This window comes from Tupaia chinensis, unplaced genomic scaffold, assembly GCF_000334495.1.
Source record: "Tupaia chinensis unplaced genomic scaffold, TupChi_1.0 Scaffold148065_1, whole genome shotgun sequence".
Lineage (NCBI taxonomy): Eukaryota > Metazoa > Chordata > Mammalia > Scandentia > Tupaiidae > Tupaia > Tupaia belangeri.
In genome coordinates this window covers 57453-71601 of record NW_006207915.1, presented here as the reverse complement: position 1 = coordinate 71601, position 14149 = coordinate 57453, and the positions used below count along the sequence as shown (strand labels likewise).

Genomic DNA, 14149 nt, shown 5'->3' with positions numbered 1-14149 from the left:
CCAGCCACGCCCTGCTCTACTGCGGCCCTGTCCTGCGTCTACTGCGGCCCTGTCCTGCGTCTACTGCGGCCCTGTCACGCCCTGCTCTACTGCAGCCCTGTCCTACGTCTACTGCGGCCCTGTCCTGCGTCTACTGTGGCCCTGTCCTGCGTCTACTGTGGCCCACCCACGTCCTGCGGGCTTGGGCTGCACTTTCCAGCCCCCTCTTGGAGTCCTAGATAAAGCCAAGCCAAAGAGGCAGGTCTGTTCATCCCCGTTTACAGGTGAGCAGAAACTGGGACTTAACAAGGTTAGTTAATGAACTGGCTGAAGGGGGCAGGTGGTGGCACAGCTGGGTCCACGGAGGGAAGGCCCTGGGTCCGAGTCCTGAGACCTTCCTGGGCACAGTGGGCTTGGGTGTTCCAGGCTGGCTAGGATAGGGGTGGATCATGGCATGGGGGCCCCATGAGGGGTGTGCCTTCTCTCCTGCGGGAGGGAGGGGTAAACAGACTTCTAACACAGGAACTAGTCAAAGGTCAGGCGTGTTGGTGGATGTTAACTAAGAGCCCCCTGAATCCTGGCGGTCTGCACGGAGCTCCATGCCCTCAGCCCCTCTTCCATCCTGTGCTCCCTTCTCCGTAAGTGGTCAGAGGCGGTGCTGTGGGCCTCCTCCCCACCTCACACGACGGAGGACACACGGTGGGTGATGTGCTGCTCACAAGCACAGAGCGCGGGGTAAGGAAGGTCTTCACCCTCCTCTTTCCCGGTCAGTTTCACCTTGTCCTTCAAGACCCACGTCAGAGCTCCCTCTTCACTACGGCCTTTCTCAATTCTCCAAGTTGCTATTCCCAAGTATTTTTTGTTACAGAATTTTGCTTTCCATTATAAAATAAGTGTGTGCTCATCACAGCGTATGGTAGCATCTAACAGAAAAGAAAAGGTGTGTGCGGCCCCGCCTGCCACTCAGCGTACCGTCCCGCTGGCCCGTGAGCCTCTGCGTAGGAAGGACTGGTCCTGGGGACATGTCTACCCCATTCATCCCCACCCCCCTCCGAGCCCCAGCCCATCTCCCTCCCTAGCAAGCACTCGACGCATGGCTGTCCCCAGTGAGCCCAAATTCCTTATCACAGTCTCTGGCTCATAAAAGAGAATGAGGGGCTTTTCGTGTTTATCTTCAAAGCTGCCCTGATCTTTACCCCTGTGTTTATGATGGAGTGCGTGCACGCACCTGAGAGTGAGAGAGAGAGAAGGAGCACCCCCCACAGGGGCTGATCACGCCACGACCCTCCTCGTCGGCCCTGGAGGTCCTGCGTACTCGGCACGTGCCCAGCGTGCTTTAGGCTGACAGGCCACAGACTGAAACTGTGGCTGCCACGGGGCTCCGGCACCTCTCGCAGTGCAACACGGCTGCACCACAGCTAGCCCAGCCGTCCTAAGCTTTACTTTCATAAAGAATTACTGGGGCGTGGTGGTGCCCGCCCTATGGCAGAATTAGTTATTCATTATTGTTTTATTTATTTATTTGCTGAGAGATTTTTGCTACAGGGTGCATGTGCTTGCCGGAGGGACAGAGAGAAATCACCCCCCAGGAGGGGTAGCCACACTGCAGTCCCTTCTCCTCCATTCTTTTCTTGGGATTTTGGGCACACATGCACACGTGCCCAGCCTGAGTTTCAAACCACCGGGTGAGGACTTGAACCACAGTCAACTACATGAGAGGACAGTGATGTAACTGCCATACCATCTTCTGGCCCCTCACTATTAATAGTTTCAAAATTTACTAGAGGGCACATGCATTCACCAGAAGAGACACAGTAAGAGAGAGAGGGAAAGTGAGAAAGCAGGCCACCACGTCCGGGACGTAAGCCATGGCTGGCCACGTGGGAGTCCGGCACCTTCTCCACCATGCCACCTGCTGGCCCTCTAGCTGTCCTAATCTTAGCTGGAGTTGGTTTCCTCGGACACACACGGCTGCAGCCTGGCCTGCGTGGGACAGACGGGGCTCTACCTACCTGCATGCCTCTCATCTTCTGGAAGCGTGCGATGGCGTCGCTGATGGTGTAGACACGCACGTGACCCATGTGCAGCTTGCCAGAGGGGTAAGGGAACATGGAGAGCATGTAAAACTTGGGCTTCGATTTCTGGGAAGAAGGACAAAGAACGGCAATGAGAATTTACCAAGCATTTTCCGGGGGCTCGGCATCCAAGTAATATTTTGGCATTTTACTCAAGGTAATAATTTAATTTTAAGAGTTCCCTTTTACAAAACAGTTCCTATTGAAGAAATGACAAAAACGCCAAAACCCAAAATTCAAAGCCCTGGTTTAGGCTAAAGAAATGTCCAAAATAATACCAAACAACCTCTGAGTGCTAATTACCCATTATTTTAAAATATTTTTCTCTCTTTCACCACAAGCCGAAACCTGTGGCTGCCACGGGGCTCCGGCACCTCTCGCAGTGCAACACGGCTGCACCACAGCTAGCCCAGCCGTCCTAAGCTTTACTTTCATAAAGAATTACTGGGGCGTGGTGGTGCCCGCCCTATGGCAGAATTAGTTATTCATTATTGTTTTATTTATTTATTTGCTGAGAGATTTTTGCTACAGGGTGCATGTGCTTGCCGGAGGGACAGAGAGAAATCACCCCCCAGGAGGGGTAGCCACACTGCAGTCCCTTCTCCTCCATTCTTTTCTTGGGATTTTGGGCACACATGCACACGTGCCCAGCCTGAGTTTCAAACCACCGGGTGAGGACTTGAACCACAGTCAACTACATGAGAGGACAGTGATGTAACTGCCATACCATCTTCTGGCCCCTCACTATTAATAGTTTCAAAATTTACTAGAGGGCACATGCATTCACCAGAAGAGACACAGTAAGAGAGAGAGGGAAAGTGAGAAAGCAGGCCACCACGTCCGGGACGTAAGCCATGGCTGGCCACGTGGGAGTCCGGCACCTTCTCCACCATGCCACCTGCTGGCCCTCTAGCTGTCCTAATCTTAGCTGGAGTTGGTTTCCTCGGACACACACGGCTGCAGCCTGGCCTGCGTGGGACAGACGGGGCTCTACCTACCTGCATGCCTCTCATCTTCTGGAAGCGTGCGATGGCGTCGCTGATGGTGTAGACACGCACGTGACCCATGTGCAGCTTGCCAGAGGGGTAAGGGAACATGGAGAGCATGTAAAACTTGGGCTTCGATTTCTGGGAAGAAGGACAAAGAACGGCAATGAGAATTTACCAAGCATTTTCCGGGGGCTCGGCATCCAAGTAATATTTTGGCATTTTACTCAAGGTAATAATTTAATTTTAAGAGTTCCCTTTTACAAAACAGTTCCTATTGAAGAAATGACAAAAACGCCAAAACCCAAAATTCAAAGCCCTGGTTTAGGCTAAAGAAATGTCCAAAATAATACCAAACAACCTCTGAGTGCTAATTACCCATTATTTTAAAATATTTTTCTCTCTTTCAAAGCTTCTCTTCTAAAATAGCTTCCATCTCGGCCTCAAAGAACTGTTTTTCCAAATGAAGCTTTACCACGAGCATCCGCATAATTTAAGGAAGCGACAGAGGAATCACACCGCTGTGACAGCTGTCAGAGCGGAGGCCCTGCCCGTGCTCCCTGTGGCTGTATTCGGACTTGGACTGAGCAGAAGAACAGGCTTCTAAAGCCCAGTTTGGGCTCTGGGCTTCCACTGTCTTGTGAGCTTATTCTGCAAGAGAAAAAGCTGCCACGGGAAGGTAGGGAACAAAATCGTAAACCACAAAGGCAGAGGTGGTCGTTTTCCGGGGTGAGAAGCGGGCAAGCTCCGGTCAGGGTCACAAGACGCTCGGGCTTCGAGGAAGCGGCTTCGTGATGAGAAGAGCAGGGAGCTGGTACCTGGGTCTGACAGAGCGGACTCAGGCAGGGAGTCCTCACTTGGCCACTGACTGCTGGCACCTCAATTCTTCTACTGGTAAGAAATGGACACAGGGCAAGCAGGTGCCGTAGGGGGTAAGGTGCTGAACTCTCACATTGCCGACCACAGTTCAAGTCCTGGGTCCATTGGCTTGAAACTCACACTGGGTATGTGTGTGTGTGTGTGTGTGTGTGTGCATGCGTGTCCAAAATCCTGAGAGGAGAAGGGAGGAGAAGGGATTGTGGCATGGACATCCCCCCGAGGGGTAATTTCTCGCTTTCTGTCTCTCTCTCTCTCTCTCACACCAACAAGGTCACAGGACAAAAAACTCTAAAAAAAAAAAAAAAAAAAAGCAAGCACCATCTTAGCCTGTGCAGACGAGGGGACGATGGCAGGCACAGGATCTTTGTCCAAGGGCGGAGACTGCTGTCGTCCCTGCTGTCTGCACGCCTCCACCTCCACCTCCAGCCGGGAGCCATAACTACGGGAAAGTGTAGGCTGGCTCTGGGTCCAAAGCCTGAGGGCTGGCCCTTACGAACCACCTGTCATGGGCATGGTCCAGCCAATGTCCCGGGTGATGGGAGATTCCCCACCTACCCAGCCTTAATCCTCCCGGCAGGGAGGGGTGGGGAGGTTCTCCGAAGGAAGGAAGGGCCACAGGTAGCGGACACTGTTCCATCACATTCAGACCGTCAGCGACAACCACTGCGGGTCATTTCTGCCTTCTTTTTGCCCCTGCCCTTCCTCCTTTCCTAGAGCTTTGTTAGAACCCTTTGAAGATTTTCTTCCCCAAAGTAAAAGAACAAAAACTCCAAATCCATAACTGTTCTTTTTTGGGGGGGGCGTTGATTTTTGTAATTTTTGCTAAGAATCTGCATGACTGGCGAGAGACACAGGCAACTGTCACCAGGGGAGCAGAGAAAAGGAAAATCAGATTCCTGCCAAGTTCTTACACTTCCTGCAGCAAAGACATCAAACAAACTGGAACAGGACCAAGAGTAAGTGGGGGGAAACGACGTGGAGCTCCCCTCTGCACTGCCCACCCCTGAGAAGCGACCCGACCTGCAGCGACAATGCGACAATGCGACTGGTTCATACACATGAGGGGGTGGGGGCGGGGGGGCGCCGGCCAGGTGCTCTCACTGGAAACTGCAAATTCCTCACCCTTAGGGAAACTTCCAGAGTGTGGGAAAGGAGCAGAGACTCAGGGTCAGGGGAACCCAGAGGCTCAGGAGCTGCCTTTAAGTGACAGGGCCAGCAGGTGGCACGGTGGTTAAGGCACTGGATTCTACATAGCTGACACGGTGGATCAGGTCCCAGACCCGTGGCTTGAAAAATACACTGGGTGCATGTGCGCGCGTAGCCAAAACCCCAAGAAGAGAATGGAGGAGAAGGAATAGCAGTATTATCTGTCACTTTCTTTTTTCCTTTTTTTGTTGATTTTTGTCATGGGGCCACACCCTGGGGGTGATTTCTCACTCTCCTTTTGTCTTTTTCTGGCAAGTACACCTGCCCCATGACCAAAATCAACAAAAAAGGGGAAGAAAGGTGACAGAGAATCCTCTCAGCTAGGGACGAGCCCCGTCCTTCGTCTCAGTACAGAGGCAGAAGGAAGAAGCACGCCCACCCGCTGCAGCCTTTCTCCCTCCTGCCATGGGTCGCGCCCAAACCTTTCCTGTGGGATTTTTGGGGCTATGGGTAAAAGCAGCTAAGAGTCCTTTGGGAGCTGGAAAAACAATCAATCCCTTAAGATAAGCTATTTCCAGCTTTTTATTTTAAACTTTTACATAAAAATTATTGTTAATTATAATCAAATCGTTCTTACTATACTAGTATGTTTATGTTGCTAGTCCATGTTTATTGATATACATGAAACTGCCCCGATTTCCAGGTATGGCTTCTCCTGCATGTCAGTTCAATACAAACACATTTCTTAGCAAAATCAAATGATGCATGGTACACTAGCTAAGCCAAACTCCAAACCTGAGTTTCTAAAAGACAGGTAGATGTTTTGCCGGAGAAGTCTTTAATATTCATGAATATTTTTGTTTGCTGCAGAAAACATACTCAGCTTAATGCCTGCCTGTCCCTGCCTTCCCCTTTTCCGTGTGAATTAAGTCACTTTCTCTGTGACAATGAAATGAGTCCTAGCATCTGGGGGTGGAAAGGGAGAAGGAATTATGGGAGTTTGAGTTATAATTGAGCAGGAATCTGATTGAAAGGGAAATTTTCATAATTACATAAAAGTGTAAGAATCTAAGCCTCTAAAAGAAATGAAGATTGAAAGCGATGGGGGAGGATGGCTTTTATAACTGCGTCCTATCCCTTCTGTCGGCTCTGACTTTAAAAGAAAGAGGACTCCTGCCTCTTCAGCCATGAGTTCCAACGCTGTCCCTGAGCCTGGAGGACGGCAGAGAAGGGAGCAGCTCCAGGGGAGTGGGCGGCCCAGTTCTGGTCCTTCTCTCAGGCCCTGGGCCAGTCCCTTTGCCTTCCAGGGCTCATCAGCTATGTGTAGGTCAAAGGTGAGGCAAAGAGGGGTCCCGGTGAACCTGAGCTGGAATCCTGGCCCTGCCGCGTGCCAGCCGTGCATCTGGGCAACTCACACTGCCCTCTGAACGAGGAAAATAATGCGTATCTTCAAGAGGTGATCAGGGAAAGGTGGGGCCTGGCCAGGGTCAAGTGACCACTACGTGGAAGCTCTTAGCTGTTTTGTTTTGTAAGGTTACTTGTTTACTGAGGGACAGAGAGAGAGACGGGGACCCTGACAGGGCCCTATCACACCACAACCCCCTTCCCCGAGCCAGATGTCCAGAGTCCAGGATCTCGGCACCCCGATACACTCAGGTCCACCAAGTCCCGAACCCAGGGCCTTCCCATAGGGCTGCAGCCCTGCACAAAGGTGCCCTGCTCCCTAAGCCACAACTCAGGCCCAATGACGTTCTTTTAAAAATGGTAACTGCAGTGAGGGTGGCAAGACATCCAACTTCTAAAAACTCACTTGGGTTGACTCCAAATGTATGAAATACTGGCTGGAGTAAGGTTTCAAATGCTTCGAAACCCACCAGCACTCAGTCAGACCCACGGTTCCTGGTGAAGACACGCCACGTTTTTATCGTCCTATGTCTTTTATTTATGTAACACTTGAGCTTGCAAAATGTGTTCCGCCACATTTTCTCATTTGACTTGCAAAACAAATCTGTGAGATAAACAATGCAAGGAGCCTAAGAATCAAAGTAGCCTAGTGGTTGAGGGAGATGGGCCCACATGGCTGACCACGGTTCGAATCCTGTCCCTGGCGGCTTGAGGAACATGCCGGCCGTGCATGCGTGCCCAAAACCCTGACAGGACGGAGAAGAGGAGGAGGGGGGACTGCACCTTAGCCAGGGCCCATCTGGGTGCTTTCCTCCTCCCTTTCGCTCTGTCTCTCTCTGGCAAGGTTTTAAAAATAATAAAAAGAGAGGGACCAGCAGATGGTGGTCCAGTTATATCACTGGACTCCCACATGGTTGACCATGGTTTGACTCCTGGACCCAGCGGCTTCTAATTCACGCCAGGTGTGCATGTGTGCCCCAAGTCCCAAGAGGAGATTAGAGAAGGGATTGCGACGTGGCCATCCCTCCTGGAGGGGTGATTTATCACTGTCTGTCTCTGTCTCTCCAGCAAGCGTACATGCCCTATAGCAAAAAATCTCTCTAAAAACTAATCATAGAAGAGGTTAGACACTGTGGTCACCAGATCTCTTGGGGCAGAGCCAGTACCAGACCACGCGAAACACTCCTCCACCTCACCACTGCCTGGTCAAGCCCCCACGGGGGACACACGGTATCCCTTACGGGAGTTTCCCAGTTAAAGGATCACAGTTTATTTTGATCCATCTGATGTTTTAAAAAGCCATATTTTTTTAGAGGAGGGGGAGAGGTTTTTGCTATAGGGTGCATGTGCTCGCCAGAAAGACAGAAAGAGATTGCGACGTGGCCATCCCTCCTGGAGGGGTGATTTATCACTGTCTGTCTCTGTCTCTCCAGCAAGCGTACATGCCCTATAGCAAAAAATCTCTCTAAAAACTAATCATAGAAGAGGTTAGACACTGTGGTCACCAGATCTCTTGGGGCAGAGCCAGTACCAGACCACGCGAAACACTCCTCCACCTCACCACTGCCTGGTCAAGCCCCCACGGGGGACACACGGTATCCCTTACGGGAGTTTCCCAGTTAAAGGATCACAGTTTATTTTGATCCATCTGATGTTTTAAAAAGCCATATTTTTTTAGAGGAGGGGGAGAGGTTTTTGCTATAGGGTGCATGTGCTCGCCAGAAAGACAGAAAGAGACAGAGACCAAAAGCAAGAAATCTCCCCCCGGGGGGATGGCCACGCCACAATCCCTTCTCCTCCATTCTCATCTCGGGATCTTGGGCACGCACACACACATGCCAGGCATGTGCTAGTCCCCAAAAGCCATATTCTTAATAAGGATGAGATGTCACAAAAATCAATAAGCTACAGTGTCAAAATGTTGGGAGTCACTAATGGACAATCTAAACTGAAAGAAAAAGGCTACTTTGCTCCCTCTTTGCAGAATTCAACTGCTCCCTAGAGTTTGTTTCCAAAATACGTTTAGTTACCTCTGCCTGGTCCTGTTAACGTGACGGCTTTTCCCTTCCAAACGAAGCGGAAGCCCAGTTCTCACTGAGATCATGCATTTTATCAAGCCTTCTTTCCCACCATTTTGTTTTACTTTTTCCATGGCATCTCTCAGACCTGTTTCTTTCCAACCAATCCCGAACACTGAACACTACCTTTCGGTCTAACGCAAATGGTTGCCCTCTCTTCCCCTCCCCTCCCCTTATCTCCCAAGGACCCATCCCACAGCGAGAATGAAAGGGATGAGAGGGACACCAGGGAGGGGCGGGGCAGCCCAGTGACGGGCGGTCAGCTCTCACACTCAGCTGCTCACCTGGGCCCAGTCCCTTCCATTAAACGTACGGGGTCTGCATTATTCAACTGTAAATGTGACAAAGGGGTGGTCAGAACTTAAGAGTAACACGCTTGAGCCAGTCCTATGGCTTAGAGGTTAAGGGAGCCGGATCTCACATAGCCGGCCATAAGGCTCGAATCCTGGTCACGTGAGGTGCATGTACTTAAGTGCCTAAATTCTAGTGGACTGGAGGAAAAGGGAGGGAACGTGATCCCACTGGAAGGTGCTTTTCCCTCTCCCCCCTCTCTTCCTGGCGAATGCACATGCACTCTGGCCAAAAAAAAAAGAGTAAAACACAAACACTGCTCTTACAGTGCTTTGCTCTGATCAGATTCAAATACTTCCCGTAACCAATCACATCTCCCACTTGTCATCTTGAGCAGCACCATGAGAGAGCACTAGGCCAGCCAAGGCTGACCCCGCAGGCTGGGCTCGCAGGGAAGCGGCCGAGGCCACTGTGCAGAGACCAACGGTACAGAGCACTCAGTACAGGGAGGGTCAGAGTGGGTGCATTGGACCAGCGGTCTCACGCTGGCCCCTCCGGACTCTGCACCCACCACACCTGCTAGTGCTCACGCCCCTGTAGATCCTGTGTGTGCCCACCACACCTGCTAGCACTCAGGATGCAAAAAGCCAGGCAGGAAATGTGGTTTCAGATATCTGGTGCAGTGCTAGTTGCCATGCACCTGCACAGCCTCCCCAAGTGCTCCTGCACAGCCTCACCAAGTGCACTGTACAGCCTTCCCGAGTGTACCTGCACAGCCTCGCCGAGTGCACCTGCACAGTTCCCAACTGATCCTACACAGCCTCCCTGAGTGCACCTGCACAGCCTCGCCAAGTGCACTGCAAGCCTCGCCGAGCACTCCTGCACAGCCTCCCCGAGCGCTCCTGCACACCCTCCCCGAGTGCTCCTGCACAGCCTCCCCGAGCGCTCCTGCACAGCCTCCCCAAGCACTCCTGCACAGCCTCCCCGATGCACAGCCTCCCCAAGCACTCCTGCACACCCTCCCCGAGCGCTCCCCCCGTGTTGGCCCCTGCCCGGCCTCCCCGAGCGCTCCTGCACAGCCTCCCCAAGCGCTCCTGCACAGCCTCCCCAAGCACTCCTGCACAGCCTCCCCGATGCACAGCCTCCCCAAGCACTCCTGCACAGCCTCCCCGATGCACAGCCTCCCCAAGCACTCCTGCACACTCTCCCCGAGCGCTCCTACACAGCCTCCCTGAGCGCTCCTGCACAGCCTCAACTGAGTGCACATCTCCAGTCTGAAAACCCTCCTAGATCCTCCCCCTGCACCTCCCCCCGAAACAGAGTCCTTAGGAACAGGCGGATCATCTCCAAGGTAGGTAAGAAAAAGGAAGCACAGAAACTCAGTAACTTAGCTCAAGGTCACAGGCTGAGTATTGTTTGACCCCCATCCTCCCCCTGGCAGCCTGAGCCCAGGGTCCGAGCCCCGCCCCTCTTCTCCACTCTCTCAGGATCACCGGGATACTCACATCGGCTTCCAAAGTGTCGGAGGCCTGGGCCTTTATTCGTGGGTGCCACCATTTCTCGACGTCCTTCCTCGTCTGCAGCGTATACTCTTTCGTCCACTTTCCCGTGGCACTGTAAATGCTCCTCACTCTCCTTGCCCACCTGATGACACCCAGCACACCGCTCAGCTGGCTGTTCAGAAGAGAGGCACGCAAGGCCAGTCTCTGCCAAGCAGAAGCCATCTTCCGAAGCGGGGAGGCCCTGAAGAGAGCAGGAAGCAGGCAGTGAGCTGCGCCAGGTGCCCAATCTGCCCTCCCGCTAGCACGGCCCTGCCCCGCCGGTCCACGCTCCTCTCCCTCTTCTCTCGTTTCCCTCTTATTCTTTCAACGATTTCCTTCTCTGCAAAGGAAACTTTTGACCCTCAATTGAGTCAAACACAAATTTGAAATGGAAAATACCAAGGTAGGCAGACCCTCAAACACAGTGGGTACAAAAACCCCACAGGACAATTGGAAGCTACCGCCTGGCCAGCTCCCACTCAGCCTGGCAGGGGATGGGGGCAGGGGAGGCAGGGGAGGCAGGGGAGTCAGGTGAGCCCCCTCTCGCCCTCTCCTCTGGGCCAGCCCAGGGGCTGCTGGTGGGCTTCATGGCCCATCTCCAGGCCCCAGAAGAGCACCAGGCACACTCTGCTCGGCCCTGGCTCACGCACACAGGGCTCCGAGGAGGACCAGAGTCTGGGCAATTGTTAGCATTTTTCACACGGGAGTTAAATGCACCCCGTAGGCCCACTCATTCAGTTCCTCATTCATGTAACAGATTTATCGGATGCCACAGGCTGGTCTAGGCATGAGGTATACAGCAGTGAGCAAGACCAAAGCCCCTTCTTTCTTTCTTTTTTTTTTTTTTTTTTGGAGAGGTTTTTGCTATAGGGCACATGCGCTCACCAGAAAGACAGAGAGAGACAGAGAGATAGAGAGAAATCACCCCTTGTGGGGATGACCATGCCGCAATTCCTTCTCCTCCATTCTCCCCTCAGGATCTTGGGCACACACGCACACGCGCCTGGCGTGAGTTTAAGTCGCCGGGTCTGGGACTCAAACCGCGGTCAACTAAGTGGGAGTCCAGCGACATAGCCATTATGCTAACTGCTGGTCCCAAGACCCTTCTTTCATGGCGTTTACATGCTAGTGGAGAAGCTGGTAAGAAACATACAAGGATACAGGACCAGTAGAGGGGAAATGGTTACATGGATGGACTCCCAGGTAGTCGACCATGGTTCAAGTCCTGGACCTGGCGGCTTAAAACTCATGCCCAGGGACCAGCAGATGGAATGGTGGTTAAGGGTCCTGGATCTCACAGGGCCGACTCCATGGTTCAAGTCCCAGACCCAGTGGCTTGAAAAGCATGCCAGGACGGGGCCAGCAGGTGACATGGTAGTTAAGGGCACTGCACTCCCACATGGCTGACGCCAGCTGGAGTCCCAGACCTGGCGTCTTGCTTTCTCACTTTCTCTCTCTCACTCTGTCCCTCTGTAGGCAAATTAAAATAAATAAATAAGAATGAATAAAGTTAGATAAAATAATTCTCTAAAAAGAAAAGAAAAGAAAAACACAACAGGCATGTATGTGGTACATAACCAAAATCCCAAGAACAAAAAAGGGATTGTAGTGTGGCCACTCCCGGGGAGGGGGGGTGATTTCTCACTGTCTCTCTCCTTGTGCCTTGTACCAAAAACTGAAAGAAAAAAAAAGAGTGCAGACAGAGCACTATGAGCAATATGAAGGATGGTCATTGTCTCATCCAAAACCAAATCCTTCTCTACAACTTACTGATACTAAACATTGACTCATAAATAACAGACACTCATTGTCTAGACAAGAGCAAGCTTGCTACAAATGTTTACATAAGAACAGCCTCACTGATAACCACTCCTTGGCTTAAATCAAGGAGCTAGAGAATCCTGGAACAGCCCTGCGCATTGAAAAGAATTTAAAGCTCATGAAGGAAAAGCATAAACAGACTGGAAAGTGACAGATTATTCAATGAGTGAGGAAAAATTCAAACTAGAGCCCTAGCTCAAATAATAAATGGGAGTAACCCTAGGTAGATTTAAAAATGTTTTTACAATATTATAAAACAAGACAAAAATAAAGATGAGTATCTTGTAAATTTTTACAAGATGCAGCATGTGCTATCCTTAGCATAAAATAATGGTAAAAGTCACAAAGGAAAATGCGAATAAATCTGACTATAAAAAAATACAATATCTGCATATCAAATCTATCATGAGGAATAGAAGAAAGCGAATTAGCGGAGAGAAAATGCCCAAATTACAATGACAAAAGGTTGCCCTACTCATAAAGAGATCACGTGGGAATAGAAACAATGAAATACTAATTTAAAAAATGGGCAAAGGAAAATAGGAAAAATGACAGATGTACAAGAGTCTATTATATGAAAAAATCCATGTCAGAACTAATCAAAGAAATGCAAATTAAAACAACGATGAATATGCTGCACATCAGATTGGCAAAGCTTGTTTAAATGAGAATAGGAATCGTTACCCACTGCTGGTGAGAGCTGCTCCACCTCTCAGCGAAGCAATCTGGCCAGGGACATCAAGACTTTTAAGAAAAGTCCATACTCTTTGGCTTAGGGGTCCCCAAGACCATCCTCAGGTTCGTTAGGAGAACTCACAGTCAGTGTATAGTCCACACCTCTTCCTTCCCAGCCCTGTCCTAGGCCATTCCAAGCACTTTCCACCGAAGCCCTGATGGCAGAAACCTGACACCAAGGAGCAGCCACTTTACTAGAAGGCTGGGCTGACGGGGAAAATGTGAAAGGTGCAGCTCGGGTAATATTTATGATCAACTTGGTCCTTTACTTCCTTAGCTTGGGCTCAATCCAGTGCCTTCCAGACATGCTTGAGACCCGACTCTTCTTCCATGTCCTTCCGAAACTACTCCACTCCTCTTCAGAGTCAGTCCTGACCCCAATCTCAGTTGAGGCTTTAGGTGAAGGTTTCTGAGAACAGGAGGGGCCTGAGTACTGGACCCAAACTGGTGATCACATATGGACAGAGAAACCAGGGAGAAGAGTGGGAGGAAGGCAAAGAAACAGAGCTCATGGGGGAAACGCAGGAAGACCTCTGTGTACCCCTAAGAAAGTGCAGGAATATAACTGGGGAAACTAATCTTAAGCCATGTTTTGTGATGAGAACTGTGTGTCCTGGTGTTCGCAGCTACTGATTCAGTGTGACCTAAGGCAAATGATTTGTCTGGCCCCTCCTCTCTCTGCACGATAAGAGAGTAGATCCAGATGATTTCTGTGGACCTTCGGGCCCCAACATGCTGTGGCAATGACCCGTCGAGCCCAGAGATGCAACAGATGATTTCTAATAGATCCAAACCCCCGATCGAGGGAGCAGAGATCCAAGGAGAAACTAAGGTGAGGGAGCGGGGAAAGGGGAACTGGAGTACAAAACCGTGTTTACACGTGTGTTTTCCGGAAAAGGGTCCAGAGCTATCAACAGAGCGGACGGCTCGGAGAGAACGAAGACCTGACCTCCGGGAGTTTTCCAGTCCAGAATGCAAGGATCCGGGACAACCTGGCCAGCACGCCCCTTCCCTTCCTGCCCTCGGCAAGTCCCGATCGGGGACGAGAGGCGACTGGGCCTCGTCCCCCGTCTCGTTAAACCCTGGCCGGGGGGTTACCTGCTCACAGGCTCTCGCCTGCGACTGCTCTAGGCCTCTTTTTCCACGTTCAGAACACGGGCCAGCCAGTCACCATGGGCGCCGCCATGTTGGCAGAACAACAACTTTATCGGCAG

At 51.3% G+C, this 14149-nt stretch overlaps 1 protein-coding gene across 3 annotated transcripts in view; it reads right to left on the bottom strand.

Annotated features, from left to right (window-relative positions):
* Window positions 1–14121, bottom strand: part of LARS2 (leucyl-tRNA synthetase 2, mitochondrial) — a 120409-nt gene extending 106288 nt beyond the window's left edge. The window contains exons 1-3 of one of the 3 annotated variants that reach the window (XM_006170123.3): window positions 14034–14121; window positions 10344–10581; window positions 3053–3181 (exon numbers count right to left, since the gene is read on the bottom strand). In XM_006170123.3, coding sequence (XP_006170185.1) covers window positions 3053–3181; window positions 10344–10562 — 348 coding nt within the window. In that variant the 5' untranslated portion in view covers window positions 10563–10581; window positions 14034–14121. Of the gene's footprint in view, window positions 1–1991; window positions 2120–3052; window positions 3182–10343; window positions 10582–14033 lie in introns of those variants that run through there. The other 2 variants (XM_014584873.2, XM_027768938.1) reach the window with 2 other exon arrangements.
* Window positions 14122–14149: the final 28 nt, after the last annotated feature.